Here is a 22,835-nt window from a genome sequence, read left to right as displayed (position 1 = left end):
TGCGATGACAGAGTACCGGACTTTCTCAGGAAGAACATGAAAGGCTGCACTTGGGAGAGGAAGGGCAGAAGAGACAGTCACGCTGCCTTCTCCACCCTGTGAGGCGCTGCAAGACCCTGGGCCCCCACCCTGCAGAGGCCATCTCTCACCTTGGCTCGCACCAAGATTCCAGAGCGAACACAACCCACCAGTCCCAACTGTTCCGCAAGTATTTATCAAGGCCAAGACTGTTCCCCAGGGGCGGGGGTGTGCGTCTAGGAGGGAGGGAGGGCCTTTGGAAAAGCAGTGGGAGCTACAGCCTCAAGACAACACCACGAGGGAGAGGTTATCAGAGGAGCCAAAGAAAGACCAAGTGTATTCCTGCTAGTGTGAGACCCAGGGCAGCCATTACTTAAAAATATTACTCTACCATCTCTACTGTTGGTTCTTTCTGCCAGTCTGTTTCCCATTCTTGTCTTGTTCGATAAGCAATAACAATTTAAAAGGGGGCTGTGTGCTTATTTCAGAGGCAGCAAAACTGGGGAGACAACTTCCAGCTTCGTCCCTTCGCAGAGTCTGGAATAAGAGGAAAGAGGGAGAAGACAGTGGGGAAGCATTCCGAGCAGGTGTGCTGGCCCCAGGGGTCCTCAGAGAGGAGAAAGGACGGAGGGAAGGCTCGCTGATGCCCCCAAGGGTCCCGGATCCAAGCTCAGGGGTCCCGAGCTGGGCTTCCCAGCTCCACTGTTAATGAGTTACAGAACCTTGTCTAAGATTCTGCCTCTTACAGAATCCAGTGCTTGAGTGACAGAGGGACTCAGAAAGAGAGACAGTGCAAGTTCAGACTGCAGGAGTTTAGTACTCACAGCAACCGAGATCAACAAGATTTGTTTTTCTCAAGTATCTTTGAGCTCAGGCCGTGTGTGTGTGTGTGTGGTTGTACACACACACACCAGAATCTCAAACATGCTCTTACTCTGCTGAAAATAAACAGGACAGCTTTAGTCAAAACTGTGAAGTACAAAACCTCTAACTTCCCTTTTTTCTTTTTATACTTTGCTTCCAGAAGTGAGAATAAGTAAGTACAGCTGGTTTATGGATTAACAAACTCAGCCCTTGGGCCCTCACCACTGTGTTGATGGCAGTGGAGGAAGGCTGGACCAAGTGAGGCGGGAAGCCACAGATTTGGCCAGCGGGGGCCTCAGAGAGGATCCAGATGAGCCACTTTGCAGGTAAGGAAACTGAGGCTCAGAGTCATCCACTGACTTCACCAAGGCCATGAGAGAGGCCACACAAGGCTGACCCTTGCTTTCTGCCTCTGTTGAGACGCCCCACTGACCTGGCAATTGAGCACGTGGCAGAATATGGAGTAACCCTTGGTGAATACACTTTAGCCTCCAGAGGGCTAAGTCCTGAAAGAAAAAGATCTGATGCAAAAATAAGCTTCTCTACATCCTGGGACACTTGCCTCTTTTTAGAAAATGGCTTCTGTGCAGAGCACGGTGTTGTCTTGCTTCAACAGGGAGACACGGGGCAGTGGTCCTTCAACTCAGCAAATGTGTGGGCCATTTTCCCCTAAACTGGGATAATGGGAATATTACAAGGTTGCCTTTTCATCATGACATATAAGGACTTTAGAAACGAGCAGGATGAAAGTATGAAGGAGATCTTAGTGATGACAGAACAATTCTGCATCTTGACTGTAGTGATGGCTATACGAACCTACCCATAAAAAAACTGCATAGAATCACAACCCCCCACCCCAAACCGGTGAAATGAGAACGGGGTCTGTGGATTGTATCAAAGTCAATTTCCTGACTCTGACATTGTGCAAGAGTTATGTAATGCATTATACTATTGGCAGAAACTGGGTGACGAGTCCCAAATAAAGGACCTCTCTGTACTATTTTTGCAACTGTGAATCTATAATTATTTCAAAACAAAAAATATGAATAAAGGAAAAAAATCTTAACATGAAAATTTCCTCGTCTTATAAAAGGACACGTGAAGTACAAAGGATGAACATATTTAAAATAAAGGCAGTTGGCAGAAAAACTGCCATCAGCACCGCCACGACACTGCTCACTGTCCCCACTTCCTTTATCATGGACCAGTCAAAACTGTGCTGAGGACTATCCTAGGAAGAAGGCAAGATTCCAGTCCTCCATCCTCGCCAGCCCAGCAAGCAAACTCACTGTGCCAACAGACCCACTTGAAGGGAGGCCTGGCGTTCCCAGCCCGTTCGGCTCCAGATCGTTCTCTGCAGCCATGAGAGATGGGAACACAGAAGCGGGACAGGATAGGGTGTGGGCTGAGGCTGAGAGCAAAGGGCACCAGGGGGCAGGTGGGGTTCTGGCAACAAACTGAAGCTTCTCTTCTGCCTTCTGCTCTTCTGACCAGCACCCAGAACCTTCTGCCTTCCCTCTTCTCCTCCACCAGAGCAGACTCACTGTCTGCCATTTACAATCCGGGATTTCATCATTTGCACCACCTGCTCCTCACTGGCTCAGACTCTGAGATCCAGGGTCCATTCTCACAGCACATGCTCCTGTCCTCCTGCCGCCACCCTTGGCAGCTGCTCTCAGAGCCCTGAGGACTTGTCTGCCACATTCCCCAGACCCCAGGATCGGGTCTGTCCGAGCACCAAGGTGGGGGTCCCCACAGACTTCCAGGCTGGGGGAGGGGTGTAGCCAAGAGAGCTTGGGAAACCTTAGCCCTGGGCTACTGACAGGGTGGCATCAGCATTTATCACATCTGTGCCCGACAAGCCTACAATTTCCAACTACAGACACCTGCAGCTCTCTGCGGGTTCTTTCCGGCTGCCAGGGCCCTTGGCCTGGACCCTGGCTGGACTGGAAGTGGGCTGGAAGTCAATGTCCTGCCCCTGCTCCCGCTCAGAGAGCAGCATGCACTCAGACTGAGGGGCTCCTTCCACCCAGGTTCCCTGGCGGGTCTGAGCCCAGGCCCAGGCAACGAGCCCCTTAGTAGTTCCCTATCTTTCTCACACTCTTGCTCCCCAAAGAGGGCTTCCTAGGATCCCCTCCCAGATAAATTATTTGCATCTAGATACTGCTGTGGGGGAAATCTACCTAAGACAGATGATCACGGGGAAGACCAACAGTGGAGAGATGAGAGCCGAATTCCTGCCATGAATGAGCGTATCTCTGTGGGTGTCTGAAGCATGTAATTGGCGTAAGGAGGGAAACTGCCAACAGCGTGGCCACTATCAGATATGAGAAAGCTAATAAGGGGGAAAAAACAATAAAAACTTGATTTGCCTCGGTAATACTCATTACAGCCATTTATATAAACCGCTTTTCATTTGCCTAATTACCACTAGCACGATAATTATCACGGATATATTAAATGTGCCCGATAAAACTGGCATTAAGTTTTACTTGCTTTCTGGTGTTATGCATCCCTACATTTAGTTCCTTATGTTCATAACTGCGTGCTCCTTTCACTGTCTGTTCACCGGAGGAAACACGCCCGAGACTTACCTCCTACAACAGAGGCTGTCAGACTTCGGCCTGCGTGGATCACCGGGAGAGCAGACCCTGTGACAACCTTGGTTGCTGGGCTTCCCGCAGAGCAGCTAATTAACCAGGTCTGGGGAGGAGCTAAGAATTTGCATTCTAGCAAGTTCCCAGGTGAAGCTGCTGCTGCTCTGTAATCATACTTTGAGACTCACTGCCTTAAAGTGCAATAAGGGAAACAGCGAACTAGAAGGTCAAACTTTTCAGGTGGCATCTGCAACACGAAAGACTGGTAGTCTCTTTCAAGAAAACAAATGGAATCAGTCACTCAACCAAAATCAGATTTGGTATGCTGGTACCATTACCAAAAAGGGTAAAATTAACTCTCTTGCTCAAACAAGTCCCAGGAGATCTGGGTTTGCTCCTTTGTTCAACCAGTGGGAGTGCCCCCTCTGTGCCAAAGATGTTGCTAAGCAACAGAGGCTTGGGTACTGTCAAAGGTCTCATGAGACACTGGGTAGGTCACATTCTCTACGGGCCGAAGTCTACTAACCTGTAAAGAAGATAACTCATATTTACGGAACCTTCCAGCTCTGACATTTTACGATGAATCTAAGTAGTATTGCGGCTCAGAGCAAAAATATCCTGCCTGGCTGTGTGGGCAGCGTGATGAGAAACGTGGGTAAGATCCTAGCTGTTCCAACAGGGTGACTGTGAAAGAGCAGCTGACGCCCTGGCAGCAGTCCTGGCCCTGCTCAGTCCAATCTGAGTCAACGAAGGCCCCCAGTTAAAGGTGCTGCCAAGGTAGGTCAGTGCTACGCCCAATACCAATCAAAGAATGTAAACGCACCCAGCATGAAATGCATGTTCATAACTGGCACTACCCTGATATATTATGACATTTAATCACTCCAACTGCTCAAGAGAAAGCTGGAGCCATTCGCTAGAATTAAGGATGCTATGCTAACCTCCTCAACTGGGATTTTAAATGAGCCTCGTGCTAACAGCTTTCCTGCTCTGAATGCAAAGCAGGACACCGCGCAGAGAGGCGGGGTGGCCACCTGTGAAGGGCAGCCGCTGGTGACACCGCTCTCTGCTTCTGAGAGGCCTGGCTTCCAGATCATCTCCTGACGTGTCCCAGGCGAGGGACTGACCTTCCAGATTCCACAAGGAACCTGTAGGAAACATTCTTGTTTTATGCTCCTTTACAGATAGAGAAACTCATACCCAGAGATGACCACAATTTGCTAGAAATCACCAAGGAACCAACCGTGGAACTGAGGAGAGGAGTGAGGCTGTCCGATTTCTGCCCAACACAGGCTGGCAACATCCAATCAGCACGAGGCGAGGCACGAGGGTGAAAGGAACTCAGTTAAACACCAGCCCTAAGACCCACATGACAAAGTGGCGTTAAGGTTAAAGAAGTGGAAAAAGAATCCAGCCACGGCAGGATCAAGGAGGGGCACCACGGGCTGGGGCACACTTACTCCCGCCAAGCCAACCCAGAAAACACACAGTTCATTTACAGACAAACAATTAACGTTTTCTTAGTCTCACGTAAGGTATAAACCAGAGCATATTTAGGAAGCTGTTTTTGTTGAACACATAAACAAGTAAAAATACTAAAGTGCATCATTAAGACCAGCCCCTAGCCCCTACTTTCAGCGAGACCACTGCCCTGAAACTCTTCCTCACACAAAATCCAGGAGCCAGACTCCCTTCAGAAAAGCTCCCTAAGACAAGGAGCGAGGTCCTTTAGCTGTGCGCCCTGCACTCAGAGCTGGCGCTGAGTAAGTACCTGCTGGTCCGGTGGACGGTGTCAGCCGCCCGGACAGCCACTGACAGTGGGCTGAGAGCAGGCTCCAGGGAGGCCAGCCAGCGCCTCTGCACCCGCTACTCATGCGAGACGGTTCCTGAGCCAATGTCTGCCACCGACTCACAGGACAAAGAGCCCCATGGGCGTACAATCACCGTGTGAACTGAGCTGCTTCCTTGATCTGTTCTAGTACACCACCCTTAAGTGTCTGTATCTTCGTTTCATCTTGTTACGCTGGGATTTCAGGGCAAGGCTGTGCTCAGCCTATTTAGTCCTGCAGATTTCCCAGGTGTCAATCATATTCTTGGCTCCAGCTTTGTTTCTTTGGACACGGAACCCTCACCCTTGGACAGCTGACTGCCTCTAACCAAGGTGGCTTTGGATTTATGATGCTATATTTCCTTTTGTAGCTCAAAACTGAGAAAACATAGACATAATGACCACATTACATAGAATTGAGCAAACAATGCAATGATACCGGCCTGAATAATGCTAAGCATACAAAGGCTTGGAAATGTATTTTAATACCAGTAGGAAGCATTTGTCTAAACTAAATCAAGGAAAGGGCACAGTGGCAAACGTGGGAGAGGTACACAAACGCTCCCCAAAGCAGCTCTTGAGTGGTACACCTACAGAAGATATTCAGGGACTCTCAAATGAAATTCCCTCTTCCCGTTGTTGGAAATGTTACGGGGCAGGTGCACCTCATTTTCCACAAGCCAGGCTGAAACCCAACAAATGCTGCTCTGTGGAATGACTTGGGTGTGACCACCAGTGATGATGTCACACAAAGTTCTTAGTGACACAGGATGGAGCTCTTGTCCAGGAACGGGGCCCGAAGAGGCTGCATCATCCAGCCTGCTCGGGTCCATCTGGGCAGCTGAAACCCTTCTGAGGCATGCCTGCATCTCTACGTGAGGACCAACAGACGAGCTCTTCACTGAGATCAGTCTCTGGTGCCCTCCTCAAGGGTCCAGGAGATGTGGCACTGCAGTCCCTGCCAGCAGTGAAACAAACGCACCCATCACTGGGCTCTGGCCTTAGAAGCTGGCAGTTCTCAAGTGGCTGCCCAGGGTGAAAACAGGCCAAACCTAATTGAACCTTCAGAAGAAGTTCAGACTAGAGAAACAGCATTATCTGAGCTACAGCATGGCCAGGCCTCTGTGTTAACCCAGCAGGGGAAACTCATCAAGGACCTTCATTCTGGATCAGTGGCAATATTGTTGATTTTTTTAAAATGGGCTTTGGAAAATTCCCTTTTCTGACAAATCAATTCTACCTGCACCACAGATGTCAGAGATGTTAACGCTTCCACTTTATCAAGTAAGTACCTGTGAAGCCCTTAAACACATGGACGCAGCTGAGGATTTCTTTGGTTCTGCGTTCACTCCACTGCAAGTCCTTCTGGACACCTACAGGGATGGATGGAGCTACCTGGGCAGGAGCTGATATTTTAACTGAAATGGACCTGAAACATACCATATCTGGTTTGGTTCTTTTCTCCTCTCAATCTAATTGAAAAGAGTAGGGGCCAAGAACTGGCCAAAGCTATTTCTAGTCTTTACTTCAATATATGATGTGCTAATTTGATTCAATCATGTCCGACTCTGAAACCCTATGGACGATAACCTGCCAGATTCCTCTGTCCGTGGGATTCTCCAGGCAAGAATACTGGAGTGGGCTGCCATTAAAGCAGAAAGAGTTATAACGCCTACTGTGACATTTGCAAGGGGGGACTTTTATTTTCAAATCCTTTATAACTGTTAACTATTTTATGTAAGGGGGAAGGGCAAGCAGTAAATGGAGTTAGCTTAAAACTGATATTGGCATTTAAATGTAAAATTTAATGCTCCCTCTCCAAATTAGAATGTTTTCATAAAGCATTTTTGGCTTTAAAAGAAAATGGAGGGAGGGGAGCTAATCTATCAAATTAAGTGAGAAATCCATAAAACACTGGCAATAAACCTCTTCTGAAATCCATAAATTTCTATGCTCCCATCTGTGAAGCAAATTATTCTGCGTATTCTCTAGAATCCTTTGTTGTGATATAAAAGAGCTATTACTTATTACTAGAGAATGAGTAAGAAAATAAAATTCAAGATTGAAGGGTGAGCTGGAGAAGGACTTAATTATTCTATCTCCCTCAGGAACAAAAAGAAAGCTCTCTCCGCTCAAGCCTGGCAAGGTCCTCAGCCATCCAAACCTTGAGTCCTTAGACTCAGGACCTCCGACCTCCTTCCAAGGTCCTTAACCACTGACACATTTCGAAGTGTCCCTTTTGTAAAATGAACTGTGATTACTATCCTTGAAATGTCTCTAATCTGGTTAGGGAAACAGGCCATGCACAAAAAAGACAAGATCAGCAATGACCAGAGTGCCAAATTAGTGCTTGAGGAGACAGTGTCCAGTGAGAGGCCTCTGCACTCCCGGGCTGCGAGGAGGCAGGTTCTGGAACCGACAGAGGCTTGCCCTCCTCTCCTTGACTGGGCTCCTTTCCTCACTGATCTAAACTGAGCCCCACTCCCCACCTTCCACCTCTCACAGTACTTTCTTCAAGAGCACTTATCTTTGTTTGTGACGATTTTTTGTTTGTACTTGTTTAATATAATCTTTCCCTTTTGACTGTAATCTCTCAAAAGCTGGGTGTATCTATTTTGTTTACTATTTCACTTCTCTACTATGCCCAGCGCCTAGAACAATGAGCACACATCAGGTTCTCAATAACTGTGAATGAATGAGCAAGCTTTTGGCATTTCAACAGGAAGAAACGGAGAAAGGCATTCCAACAGGGACAAAGGTATAAACCAAAGTGTTGAGGAAAACAGTGGGTAAAGGAATTGACGGGAACCAGAAAAATGGAGTGCAAGATGAGACAGAAAGCCATGTGCAGAAGCTGGAATTGGGTTATTTTCTGCAGAACCATGAATCCAGGCCGAGAAATTTCAACTTTGTGCTATAGCAATAAGGCACCGGGGAGGTTCTCAGTCAGGGGAGATGATACAAAATATTTAGGACTATGTCAAGGCAGTGACAAGTAACATGAACTAGAGGAGAAGCCCAGTGCAAAGCAGAACACCGAGGTGGTGGCTGTCGAGCCGACACCAGGAAGGCAGGTGGGGATGGAGAGGAAGGGGGAGATTCTGAGAGAAAACCCTGGTGACTGACACAGGGTGGGGAGGAGAGGAAGCACTCGGAGTCAACGGCACATGAGGGCTTGAGACACCCTTTACAGAGCCAGGCATGGGGTCATTTATACCACACAGGCTTCCCCAAATCTCATCCATCCTATTGCTTAAAAAAAAAAAAAAAACTGCTACAAAATCATCTCTGCCTCTAAATAAGGCCACAGTGAGAGTCCTACAGATGCTACACACTGCCTGAGAAGGACTCGGGGGCCAGGCAGCCCCTCGGCCTGTCAGGAGGAGAGCAGGTACAGTCACACCTCCGAGCCAGAGGGAAGACCTACACTGATTTTGTCAAAAAGCACAACAGGAGAGAGGCTGAACCCTGCCTCAGGCGGGGAGCGCAGGCAGAAGCTTCATAAGGCAACCCGGAGCCGTCAGTCACTTCACAGAGCAGCAATCTGTATGGCCCCCTAAGGCGGAAAAAGGGGCTCTCATACACGGCCCTGGATTTGGGTTCACTGACAATGGGTTCCTGTGATTTTTCAGCAGAGTAGGAGGTTCATCAAACTCCTTGATGAGGTGTTACCGGGTGGTATGTGACAAGTAAAACTCCATCAGAATATATAATGCAATCTGTGGTGACGTCCTATGACTCTGAGAGGACCTGAAGACCTGAATGCAGCCAGAGACGAGCTGGGGCGGAAGCGGTGAGAGAACCACCACCCAAGCTGAGGGAGAAGGAGCTGGATTTCCTGGTAAGGAAATGAGAAGGTCTGAGGGTGGGAGGACAGAATCACAGTGTCAAATACCTGCACAACTGCTAGGCAGGACAGTGTGCAGGATCCAGAAGTGATGGGGTGGAAGTCACAGACCCTAACCAGAAACGAAGGCGCATTCGCAATCTCACACAGGTAACGGCGGACGGCAGAGGGGGGCCACTTCGGGTTTCCAAGCAAAAGCTCGATCACCACCTCAGGAAACGTGGAAGTGACTTTGTTCAGATTCCTCTGATCTCTTGATTTAAAAATTTGCTTAAAAATCATCTTATCAGTCTGTGAGTCACAGAAGAAAACACCTAACAGTCTTCTGTTTGCGACGTCAGTAGAGGGAGGAGGCGCTTTGAGCTTTAATAGTGAAAAGAAAAACTCATGCATTTCCCAGGATTCCCTCTTTCAAATTACTTTCCTTTATATACCTAGAACAAAAAAAAATTTCTTTTTCTGGAGTCGGGGAGAAAAGTAAAATAGGGCTGCAATAAATTGGGGTTAAATAAGAACTGAAAAGTAACTGCTAATTAATACCAAAATGAAAATTCAACTCACCTATATGCTATTAATAACTACAATCTCATTAAGACTTAGAAGCTCTAACTGGTCTCCCTCATTTAACAGCACCAACATCTTAGGCAAGTCATTTCAGCTTGCAAACTTTAGTTTCCTCATTTGGAAAACTGAATCAAATAGTGGACAAGATCAAACAGTTGCTCTAAAAAATCACCAGGATGCTTGGTCTTGGCAGCCATTTTTTGGATTTGACACTAAAAGCAAAAGGCAACAGAAGCAAAAATAAACAAGTAGGACTGCATCAAACTAAAAAGCATCTGCACAAGCAGAGTGAATCAGTGACAAACTAAAAGGCGACCAACGGAATGGGGGAAAACACTGGTGAACCATGTATCCAAACAAGGAGTTAATATCCGAAATATACAAGGAATTCAACTCAGTAGTAAAAAAAAAATATATATATATATATATATAAAATAATTTTAAAATGGGCAAAGGACCTAAATAGACATTTTTCTAAATTAGACAATCAGGGCTTCCCTGGTGGTCCAGTGGTTTAGAATCCACCTCGCAATGCAGGGAACACCAGTTCCACCCCTGGTCCAAGATTCCACATGCCATGGGACAACTAAGCCCGAGCGCCACAACCACTGAACTACGTGCTGCAACTACTGCAGCCTGCGTGCCTCGAGTCCGGCTGCACGACAAGAGAAGCTACTGCCATGAGAAACCACACACTGCAACGAGAGGGTAGCCCCTGCTCACTGCAACTAGAAAAAGCCCGTGTGCAGCAACAAAGACCCAGCAAGGGCAAAAATAAATAAAGATAAACAAGTGGCCAACAGGTACATGAAAAGATGCTCAACATCATTAAGCAACTTGGAAATGCAAATCAAAACCATAATGCACTGTCACCTCACACCTGTCAGAACGGCTGGTCTCTCCAGTCCTACAAGCCAGCACAGAGCTATTCGCCCAGCAGCAGACCCCAGGACGGCATGCCCAAACGCACAGCAGATACAAGGCACCGTCCTGGTTTTCTCTGGAGGGTCTGCTGAAAATAGCTCCAAAGCAGAAAGGAACTGCAACATTTATACAAACCACACTACTTCCACTGAGTTTACAATGGCTTCCTGGTTGTTTAAATCAGGGCAGGCAAGAACAGACTGTCAGACAAATTGTCATTTGTAGGCTCCTAGCGAGCTCCGGCAGTTTTCCACCTGTCCAGAGAGAGAAACAGGCCGCTCTGAGTTATGGACAGGGGGGCCCCATGGCGTGAAGACTGGCTCATTTGAGCTCCTGAGCAGGACAGAACAGCATGCTGGGGTAGAGTCCTTAGCATCGTGGCCCTGCCCAGGATCTTCAGGCCACAAGCACAGGCCACTGGCTACTCCCCTGGGGGCACCCTGGGGAAGAAAGCAGGACAAAGGAAAGTAAAGGAGCCCCAGGCGGGTCGGGCAGTGTTCCATGAAAACACAGAGCAGAGACAGGATCACATCTCTGAGGGTGAGAGCACAACACTGGCATCCAGAAAAGAGCTCTGTGTCACTGCTGAGGGTCACAGGTTTCAAAGGAGGTCCACGTGCAGTCCACACTGTTTTCCCAGCGTCTATATAAATAAAAAGCCTATACCACAAGTAGTTAGATGTTCTGTAGAATATAAAAATATTTAACAAAAAATAGAAAACCGCTGGAGGACAAGGCTGAGAATGAAAGGCTGTTAGCAAAGCCTCTCCTTGATTCTACCAGTAAAAATAAGAATGAAGAGGAAAAAAAAAAAAAGAGGAAGAAAGTAAAAAAGACAGGAAAGAGCATAGATGAAAATGAGAGAAAGAGCAAAGGGGTGAAAAAAAAAAGAGAAAAATAAAGAAGCGGAACTTCCCTGGTGGTCCAGCGGCTAAGAATCTACCTGCCAATGCAGGGGACACGGGTTTGATCCCTCGCTGGGAAACTAAGAGCCCACGTGTTGCGGGGTAACTAAGCCCTTGAGCCACAACTCCTGAGCCCTCACACCAGAGTCCGTGCTCGGCAATGAGAAAGAGGAGCCACAAGAGTAAGAAGCCCATGCACTGCAGGTAGGGAGCAGCCCCTGCTCACTGTAACTTAAGAACGCCCTCTCACAGCAACTAAGACCCAGGGAAGCCAAAGTAAGTATGTAAATAAATAAAAGAAAATAAAGGGGCAGAATAAGTAAAAAGATAGGAAAAATAGCAATGAGGAAATCTGGAGATGCAGGCAGGGGTGGCCATACTGATCTTCTCATCCCTGGCCTACTGCAGAGCCAGGACCAGCTCTGGCTTATTTACAATGCACCAGGCCATGGAGATGCCCATATTTACATATATATTTAACCTAGACTAAGAAAATCACGTGGATTTGTCAGACAAAAAGGCCCAAACTGTTCACACAGGACTCTATACCCTGTAGCTCAGATGGTAAAGAATCTGCCCGCAATGCAGGAGACCCAGGTTCGATTCCTGGGTCGGAAAGATCCTCTGGAGAAGGGAATGGCAATCCACTCCAGTATTCTTGCCTGGAGAATTCCCATGGAAAAAGGAGCCTGGCGGGCCACAGTCCATGGGATCACAAAGAGTCAGACTGAGCGACTAACACTAATACTACTATTCAATAAATGAGCTTATTTTTAAAATAGGAAAACAAAAACACCCTCCATCCTACCAGACCACTTAAAACCAAAAGGGGATGTAGAGGTTCTAGGATAAAAGTGACTCCTGAATAAACCTAGGAGCAACGTAAATAGTCACTCCAGGCTCCAATCTGTCCCAAGAGGTAGGAGGGTCACATTCTTCTTTCGAGTGGGAGGGCTGTGCTCAGCAGAAAGGACTTGTTTACATAATAAAGAACAATACACACTGCAGAACAATGTTATGGGAAGTTCAGCCATGGTCAGTAGAAACTCAAGCCCAAATCTCTGGGTTTAAGATCTAAGGTATTTTCTTGCACACCTGACCCTCAAGGGTTAAAAGCAAGCACAGCCTCTGTGGAGTTGAACCAATCAGCATTTCTCTCGATGACATCATGCCTCCAACTGGACAGCCTGCTGGAAAAGCTTCTGGGACCTGGCCTGGGAGGGTGTTTTTGTTTTCCTGGCTGCTGCCCCTTCACTCCACGTGGAGGGACTCAAGGTCCCTGCAGCTACCATTTCAGTCAAAACCAGGACACTCCCCAAACCCCTGGCCAGAGATTACTCTGTTTGCACAAAATGTATGCAAAGCATGTCCCTGTTCTTCACCCATCTCTCACTAGTTTAATATTGATGAAAGCTGATTATAAAACACAGATTCATCACTTAAGCCTTTAGCTAAGTTCTAAATGACTCAAATGTTTATGCTAAGTAGCCAAGTGGCCTTCTGTGGCTTTTCCTTTCCAGAGCTTCAATCCCATTCAAAGGCAGGTGTGAGAGAGACCTATCTGATCCCTTAGGACTTTTTATACATTCAAACTACTATCTGACCAGACACCAACTGCTACTGCCGTGTGTGTATGTGCGTGTGTGTGCACGCGCGTGCCTATGGGTGCAGCGTGCAGCGCAGTGACAGAGGATTAAAATACATGCAGGGAGCTGAGATGCTGTCGACACTGCCAACCGAGTGGAAGGAGAACAGGTTTCTTCCCTAGAGTTGGAAGCGGGAAAGGCTTCCAGTTAAATGATGAATTTTTCCTGCTTCCCAGCACCCTGAATATCCAGGCCTTCTGGATCATCTGCAAATGAAGATTAATGTACAGTTTACATGCAAGAGCCGCGTTGACTGCCCCAGCACACAGCCATCTGTGGTTGTTTAGACTTGACAGAAACCGTGCTAGAAACGTCTGTATCACTGATGGTCCCTGCAGGAAAAAGAAGGCACACTCGAACGGGGAACTGAAGGAGCTAAATAAAGGGATTACTGGCACAGGTTTGTGTTGGGGACAGAGAGAGGAACAAGGGTGGAGCCCCAGACCTAGAGGGTCTGGGGGAGGAATGTTACCAAAATGCACAGAGAACAGCTACGGAGCCAGGGTCTCTCAAAGGGCTGGGGGCTTCAGTAGAGCAACCCAGCCAATCCAAGATTTCCTTGGCCGAGTGATGCAGTTCACAAGGGTGGGCCTCTGGGGGCACACAGGCAGGTAGGGAGGGTGGGGAACACACTGAAGGGCAGATGGAAGGTGCCATGCACCGCGTCTAACAACCAGAGAACAGCTAGAAGAACAAGCTAACTAACCCGATGATATAAGCAGAGACAGGATACTGTGCTTTTCAGAATGAGGACCTGAGTCCAGATCTTACTGGCACGGCCACAGCAAGCCATCCCCGATATGCAGCAATTAGGTAAGAAAAGCAAATTATAAACTAGCAAATGTACTAAGATCTCAAATTTGGATATATATCAAACATTAACAGAGACTAACTATGTAGAGAGCTGAAGGTGATTTTCCCACTCCTTATCTATATATTTTACAGTTTTATTTATCTTCAGGCTCTCAGTTTACCTTCTATGATGCCGCAAGGGATCATTAAGACAAAGAAGGTGCTGATTTGACTGGAGAACACAGAAAATGTCTATTGAAGCTGGGATTTAGAGCACCTCTTAGCCTGAGCACTCTTCAAAGCAAACTCTCATTAGTTCTTTGTTACCAGAAACACAACAGAAAATAGGGAGAATACAAGCATCACTAGTGCCCACTGTCTCAGAGGTTGCCCTTAACCAGGCTAACTTCCAGAATCCTCGGTCCAGGGCAATCAGTAGGGCCCACAGTAACACTTGTGAGGAACAGGCTGCGTGTGAGAACAGGGATGGTCCACTGTGCATGTGCCCAACATGCATCACCCCACACCCGGCCCATCAGGCGGGCCTACACTGGAACAATAAAGGGGAGAGGCTGTGGACTGCTCTCTAACCTCTTCCCTCCCAGGGAATCAGGCAGAAAAGCTCATTAATTTCTCGAAGAACAATGTGCGGCACCTGCCCTCCTCTCCCAGGCGGGGCAGGCTCTTCCGTCTTGGGTAGGGCAGAGTCAGGCAGGAGGCTGAAGCACTTGAACTTCCTAGTCTCCACCAAACCTTCCCCCAGAGCTCTGCCTTTCTCAAGTTTTGAAGATGCTCCAGGGCCCAGTTCTCTCCCTCCAAAGCTGCAGACACAATAATAGTATTAATATCTACCATTCGCGCAACACTTTATGCCTACTGGAACTGTACTGAGTGCTGAAACGTATCTAATTGGTAAAAACACCTCTGAAACACAGATTTGACGCCTGTTTCACAAATGAGGGTAACCACTCCGAGGCTTCCTGGAGCCTCCCACACGGAGGTGAAGTTGATGGAGCCAGGTCTACTGACTCCGGAGCAGGGCCCCTGGGCCGCCCTGCGCTGCCTTCTAGGATCAGCCCGGCCAACCCACGGGCAACCCCGTCTGCACTGGGGTCGCAGCCGCCCTGCCCCAGAGCCTCCCTCTTCCTCCTGGACCCCTGGGGAAGAGCTGAGCTGGGCCCAACCTCCTTTAGGGCAGCCTTACCGACCCCTTAGAGCTAATGACGACAAAGAAAATAAAACTGTCAAGCACAGGATACAGGCAAAGCAGCCTTCAGGCAGGGGTCAGGGTGGGTGGCGAGCAGCCATTACTTAATGCCCTGCTCTAGGGAAGTCTGCCAAGTCCTGCGTTTAGGGCCAAACAGGGTGGGAAACACTCCTCAAGTTTCTCTTTAGATAGAGCTATCCCCCCAAACCAAGTATAATACGGCTCAAAACAATACTGAAGGGTTAAACGTAAAGCACTCTGTTAATGTTTACTATGCAAGCACAGCTTCATCTTCTGAATGCTTTCCAACAAGACCTCAATTGCCTTTAGTTTTTTCAAACTTAAAATGTAACAGTCCTTCTGGTGGTTAGCCTCACCACAGCCTGGCCCAGGAGTCCCTGGGTTCCCTGTATCCACCAGCAATCTCTACCCACCAAGACAGTACCAGCGTGTGCACCTCCTTTCATTAGGATATAAGGAGACTCAACAGGCAACTTCAATTAAGCCTGGTGTGCCTCGGTGATTTTATGTTTCTTTTCCAAGAGGAAATGGTGGAACCCATAACACTGCCTGGCAGTGCTGCAACAGGGCCTGGACAGTCTGTGAAGAATCGTCCAGCACTGCTGACCGCTTGGGGTGGAGGATGTACTCAGGGTGAGACATAAAGAAGGGGTGATTCATCAGGCTGGTCCAGCAGCCTGTGTGAAGAGCTCTGAGCCATTGCCGTGACAGCAAAGCACCCCCTCACTTCTCAGCCTCACGGCCAAGTCCTCACACTCTCTTCTCCCAGTCTCACCTTCCGCCCTTACTTCTTCCTCTCCCTGTACACTCTCTGCACGTGACAGGAGCCACGTGACCAAAGCTCCCCCAGACCCTCGCGCTCGCTCACCTGCTATCTCCGCCTCGATGTCCTTTCGCCATCCCATGGCTCCAATCTGGTTCTAACCAGAACACCTGGCTCTTGAATTCCATATCCAACTCTACTTCTCTGTGATCTTTCCTGAAGCCCCCTTTCTGCCCTCTCATACGCCTCATCTCTGCCCACTCCACTCCCACTGATGTTTTTCTCTGTTGATTTCTCCTGCCACTTCAGAGAATATTGCCTCTTACTCTTAAACTGCCTTATCCTATACTGGACTGTAAGTTAGAAAAACTCTGTTTTGAAAACAAAGGTAGAGCACACGTCCCTACAGACCCCTGCTCTCCCGTGTGCCATTTCTCGGGCACAGGCGCTCTCGAACACTAGCTACATTTCCTTAAGTGGCCTGGCATCAGCCACAGGCTCACCACCAAATCCTGGTTTGCCAAACAGCGAAGATTTCCTCTGGCACAGGATCTTCCTGTCCCTGACTAAACAGAGTCCTAAACCTCATCTTATCTGGAGATGAGTGCTGGAGGAATTGGCCCCGCCCTGTTCCCATACTGGGAATGGGATTAGCTTTGGTTTACATAACTTTTACAGCTGCAACCCGGATGGGCTGGGTAGGGCATTTAGTCTACAGAATGTTCAAATGGACATGCCAGCTGCAGTGGTCCCCTCCTCTTTGAGAGCTAAATTCATCTTGTGAAAATGTTCCGGGGAGACAGATCCAGTCCGCTTCAAAGTCAGCTTCCTTTCAGCTAGAAGCCTGCGAGGGTAGCACTTGAACATTCCCTGCATGTTTACCAAGCTTTGAGAAACACATTCTTCTGCCCAGGAAGACATGTCACAGGTCACTGCAAAATACTTGGGCACATATTTCTATTCTTTAACAATGGCTCTGAAAGGAACCTGGGCCTCAGATTCCAAATGTGTTCTCCTCACTAATCACTCTGTTTTCTGAACCACCTAGCCTTCTGCCCCACCAACCCAGGAATGTGGGATGGGCAGAAGCTTCTGCCGGGAGAGCATGTGGTCTTCCTGGGAAAAACAGGAGAATCACACGCAGCGGGAAACAGAAAATCCCCCTCTGGTTCCCTTTCAGCAGCTTCTCCCAAAGCCCCATCCCCCAGCCCTGCATCTCCCCTCTTCCTCCTGAAGGCTCACAGGAAGTCCTCTACTTCTTCCGCAGCATCTTCAGGGCGAGTCTGGCTCCCTCAGTTAGGCCGATGGGATCCAAATATTTCCAAACAGCATGTCACTTCTAGGAACTGCTTCTTCCTCAGTCCTGCTCTGCTGGGCCTCCGCCCTGCAGATTAACCGTAAGTGGACCTGTCCTCTGCCACGCAGGCACGAAGACCCCTGTCCTGGCTCCAGGGCACCTGCCCCCTCCCAGCTGTCGGAAACACCCTGGTGGAAGTGTGAAGGAAGCCGGCAGCCGCGGCCCCTGTGCTGGTCCTGGGCATCGGCACCCGGGTGAGCGCAGGGGCTCGGCCAGCCTGGCTCTCTTCCCCGAGACAACACGCAGCCTTACCTCATCCCACTCAGAGGCGAAGGAGGGCGACTTCTCCAGCCTCTTCTTCCCAATGCTGCAGTTGGAGAGGGACTCACTCCGGCTCCCCATCGTGGCGTCCTCCGTTGGGGAGCAGGTCAGGAGATCAGAGTCAGACTTGGACAAGCTGCGGCTGAGTTTGAGCTCAGCCTTGGGTCTGCTGGTGGGAGGGGCTCGGCTCCTGGCCCCGCTCGGGTCACCTTCCTCCTCGGCGCCCCCAGGGCGTGGAAAGGCTGTGCGCATTGAAGTTTTGGGGTGCGTCTGGCTGTGGGCGGGGGGCAGGCTTGCCGGGTGGCCCACTCTCCTACTCTGGTCCAGCACACGGGGCGGGGAGGCTCCGGACGCACGCCTGCCTGTCTGCTCCAGCTGCATCTCCTCGGGGCAGGCGCCCTGCGCGGGGGACCCTTCTCGATGGTTCTGGCCAGGGGCAGGGAGCAGCTGGAGAGGGTCCTGCCCCGCCTCACACACCGGGGAGGAGCCGTGGAGGAGACCTGAGAACTGCTCCGGGACCTGCCCGTCCTGCCCCTCCGCAGAGTCCTGGCTCCGGCCACCGCTGCTCTGCCTGTGGTCTTGGAGTGGACGGAGAGACAGAGAAATAACAAAATTAAACACGGCAAAAACCAACAAAGTTCCAATGCAGCGAGCGCACGGCCGAGCAGAGGAATTCAGAAGCAGGGGAAAAGGGAGAGAAGCTGGATGGCTGGGGAGCAGGCAGAGGGAGAGAAGAGGAGAGAGGAAGTCAGCAAACAGTTTCGTATTGTTCTTAATGTCCAATTTGTACCCAAAGTCAGAGCATTTATGAAATTCCAAACACTGGCCTGATTAATGCTATCTGGCAGCCTTCCTTGTTGTTAGATTTCTGTTAACATTAACGACCAGACCTGGCTATATAAGGCGACAGGAGGTGCTAACTATATCCCACAGAAAGGACACAAGTGAGGAGAGTGAATGCGGAGTAAAAGTGAGAGGGAGGGAGAGAGAGAGCCGCCAACAAGCAAGCACGAGCAAGCGAGACTCACTCCTGGAACATCTGATACATTTCCATAAAGGCCAAAGTGTTATTTAGAGCCACCCGCCCTCCCTTCCTCTGGCAAGCAGCAACAGTGGGGGGGTGGGGGGGTGATGGAAGTCATGATCCACAACCTGCGACTTCTGGAATTCCTTAACTGAAAGTGCAAAACAAACCAGGAGAGAAATAACCGCTTCCTTCCTCAGGTTTGGAGGGGGGGCGGGTGGCGATTCAGAGTTCCACCCCTCTTCCTTCCTTCCTCAGGGAACACAGGTTTTTTTTTTTGAGAATGTGCACATCTCACTCTTTGCAAAGCCTCCCAGCTGCTCCTATTTGTTTAAGTTTAACCTTAGCTGGTCCACTGAAATTAAAAGGGTCTGATTTGTCAGTGCCGAGACGTGTGCCGTGCTCCTGAGACGGCCCCAACATCCCGGAAACCCGACACTGCCAGCTCGTGAGGCCAGCCACTACTGTATGCTTCCCCAAGGGACCAAATACCTCTGCCCTGAGGTAGCATAAATAATCGACCAAATCCGAGTCCAACATCAGTATCATGCCAGGACACCGAACAGGCTCTCCCTGCACGAACTCAGACCTATTAGCGATTTTAACCCACATCAGCAGGGCAGATGACAACCCTGTGCTGAGCACTAGTTCACACTCCACGGCTAATGTCCAACCTGACTTTCTCTGTAAGTGGAAATGTACGGTACCGGCACCAAACGATTCTCTAGTCTGCACAAAGCTCTCCAAACTGTTCATGAGATCAGAGGATCTTGGAACCCAAAGGGTCAAGCTCAACTATTTTTACAGATGAGAAATCTAAGGCCCTCAGGCCTCCAGTGGTTGGTCTGGAGAGGTGGGGGAGACCCAGGCGTCGGCACACCTGGCTCTGGTCCTGCTATCTGCTCTCTCGCTGGGTGGCCTTGGCAGTGATCTCATCTTGCTGGGCTTCAAGATCTAAAATAAGCAGGTTGCCTGCGTGGTCCTTAAAAATCCCGTTTATGTTCTGATAGTGATGAGAAGGCACGTCTTCACCACACTGCGACAGCACACTTCCCCTCGGGGTTGGCAGAGCCCCATGGGGAGGCCTCTCCTGGGCCTGCCTGCACAGCACGCCACCCCCATCAGCAGGCCCGCAGTCCCAAGGCTGTCAGGTGAGGAGGGCCACACTTCACACACACAACCCTGCACCACCCAAGCCCGACGCCAGGGTCCCACAGTGCTAGGTCCGCATTTCAGGAAGGACCCCGGTAACCAGCTCTCCAAACGTTGAGCCTGTCACCCTGAGGTCTGAGCAGGGATATGGTTCCATGCACCCCACCCCACCCAAAGGACAGTTTGGTCTCTACAGCTGGCTTGGCTTTTGGCAGGTCTGCAGAGGCCGTGGAGGGGTGGCCAAGGAGCTCCACCTCGTGGATCTGATGACTCACCCACAGGAGCCCAGAAGCATGAACTCTGGCCTCTCCTTCCTCTATTCTTGACTGCTTTGGGACTTTCACACCCCAAACCCCGAAGGTCAAGTCCAGAGCACTGAATAAGCCCTGACAGCCTGGATCGTATCTCCAGGGAAAAAGTGCTGCGTACATGGAGTTCTGCATGGCTTCACTCAGGCCTCAGGAAGCCCTGACTTTTGGGGTATGAACACCACGTAAGTCAGCTGCCAGTGTGCCTGAAGCTGCCCATGAGGCTGACGGTGGGGCCACATAAGCATCTAATGGTGACTCGGGCCAATGGGACTTCCTAGGGAAGTGGGAGTCAACCGGAGTGGAAAACCGGCCATCTCCAGGACCATACCCTAATGGCCAGCTTCCTCTAGGTTCTGGCCCAGGGGGCAGTGTCTCCCTGACCACATCTGAATGTGAAAGAGGGTGCTGGTAACAGGCTTCTCTTCCTTGGCACCAGCTTCTACCTCCTTACTTAACAACTTTTTTGAGGAGATGGGAGTCCAACAACAAAAGAAAAACACCAGTCCAGAACTGGGAGCCAGCCAGGCTCACACTGCCTGGGTGGACCTTGGAACCCAGGCCATAGAGCATGTTCTGACTGCTGCTGGCATCGCCAACAATGAAGGCCCTGTCCAACAGCCATGCACTCATGTCGGCTATCAATGCAGAAAGAGAGACAGATGCCAAGAGCTCCCTAACAGACAGATGCTGGAGGAAGGAAGTGGGTGGAAAAAGGAATGGAACCTTATGGCAGGAGGAAATATGCGAAGAGTAAGAATTTCTGAGGGTCATAATCCCAGTAGAGAAACCATAGTCCACCAGAGTAGAGGAAATCATGGGAAGGGATTCTTATTTGACATGGCTCACCCAGCAATTTCCAAGAAAAGACACCTTGGCATTTGAAAAGCTGGTCAAGATCTAAGAACCTGAGGATCTCAACAAGCTGGCACTCCTTCCCATAAAATACTATATCCAAGACTAAGCTAGATTTCCTGGCAAATCAATGAGTGGGAAAAGACCTACTCAACGGTCCTTTCCTTCAGTAAAGTCAGGATAATATTAGGTCTCTTAGGGACAAGGTGTTAACAATATAATACACCGATCAAAAGCCAGATCTCCCCCAAGCCCCAACACCAAAGCCAGCTCTTAAGCAAATTACTGAACTTCTTTGTGCCTGGCAATCTCATCTATAATTCTGGGATCTTAACAGTACTTATTTCATAGGATTGTTATGGGAATTTTATGTGAGAAGCATTTAGACCATGCCTGGCACATGCCAGCTCCGAACAGATGTTAACACCTGCTCTTATTCATATTTTGTTCACAGATGAGACCTACTACTTCTCTGTTCCTCACAGGTTGTCACAAGGATTGTCAACAACACTGCACATGCCAAGTACTAACATCGTCCTTATAAGTCTCGACACAGGAGGAGGTGACCAAAGGTAAGAGAGTGAGAAGGCTGAAGTGAGAAGCAGGGCCCAGCACCATCACTGTGAGCCCTCCTTCCATCAATACACGTGTGCGACATATCCATCTTCAGGGAGCACCCGAAGATACAAAGACGAAGACATGACCTCTGCTCCAGCACTACCAGCTATTGGAAGAGACCAGCATATAAAGAAATAACTAGAATTCAAAGCAAAGATTAAAGAAAAGTATAAACCAAATGCACAGTACAGTGAGTAGCAATGAGCGTGTGATAACTTTGAAACAAGAGGCTTCTCAGAGGAGGTAGATTTTGAGTTGGACACTGAAGGAGAAGAAAGGCCTTGACAGGCCTCAGAAAAAGTGGAAATACATTAGAAAAAGCAGAGACAGGACCCTTGTGCCCAGGGCTCATAGACTCCATAAGAGGACCCTCGGTCCAAGGCCTTCCTTCGACTGAGAATCACTGTGCTCCCGCCCTGGGAGCTCCATAGCTCCTCAAACGCTCGTCCTCCACTGCCCACGGCACTCCTCCCACCTGCCCTTCCAGGAGAGGAACAGGGGGACACGACACGGGGAGGGCTGTGTCCTCACTCTCCCCATACACCGAGGCCCGCTGCTCCACTGAACAGCAGGGCACACCAGCATGCTAATTCCCAGTCCCTTCAACTTTCCATTTTTATTCATTCTGGGTGTGCACTTTCCTTTTGCCCTGTGAGCTGCTGAAGCAAGGGGTCTTCTCTGCTGCATTTTAATTACTATGATGATCCATGGGGATTCTCAAGGGTTTTTGAATAATAACATTTTAACATTTACACATTTCCTGCCAGTTTAAATGAGGGCTGAAAAAGGCAGGGTGTGAGAGGACTTGCTACGTTAAAACAATCCTCAGGCTCAGAGGAGAAAGCTGGGGTACTCCAGTTTCCTGGGCTGTTCTACTTTCTTTGTGCCCTTAGGATTAGAACCTTCCAAACGCTTAGTCACAGTGGTGAGCGCCAGAAACTGTGTGTGTCCAGGGAACTCCCAAGTACGGCGATGCTATTGGAGGGTCACTGTGCTTCCCTCAGAAAGAAGGTACTGAGTAGGTTATCCAGACACTTGCTGGAGACCATGATCTGACAAGACAAATAGACAGAGTCCACACTGTTCCATGACAACCCGAGAAACAGAACAAGAGCTGGACTGGGATTCAGGAGGCCCAAGCTGGAGCTGCAGCCCCGTGACTTTCCCTCTCTGGGTCTCTCTCAAAAATTAATGGCTGGGATGCATTCTCCAAGGCTTTGAGATTTAGTATGGTTTGAATCTGTGATTAGATGACCTAAGTTCCCTTCCAGCTCTGTGACATTA

At 49.3% G+C, this 22,835-nt stretch overlaps 1 protein-coding gene across 8 annotated transcripts in view; it reads right to left on the bottom strand.

Moving 5' to 3' along the window:
* ANKS1A (ankyrin repeat and sterile alpha motif domain containing 1A) overlaps nucleotides 1–22,835 on the bottom strand; it is a 169,768-nt gene that overhangs the window by 42,132 nt on the left and 104,801 nt on the right. For all 8 annotated transcript variants that reach the window (XM_027524962.1, XM_027524956.1, XM_027524957.1 and 5 more), the window contains one exon: nucleotides 17,586–18,172. In XM_027524962.1, the coding sequence (XP_027380763.1) occupies nucleotides 17,586–18,172 (587 nt within the window). The remainder of the gene's footprint in view (nucleotides 1–17,585; nucleotides 18,173–22,835) is intronic.

Source organism: Bos indicus x Bos taurus, chromosome 23 (assembly GCF_003369695.1).
Source record: "Bos indicus x Bos taurus breed Angus x Brahman F1 hybrid chromosome 23, Bos_hybrid_MaternalHap_v2.0, whole genome shotgun sequence".
NCBI classification, from domain to species: Eukaryota; Metazoa; Chordata; class Mammalia; order Artiodactyla; family Bovidae; genus Bos; species Bos indicus x Bos taurus.
The sequence above is the reverse complement of the archived record's forward strand: the minus strand, read 5'-3'. Positions and strand labels throughout refer to the sequence as shown.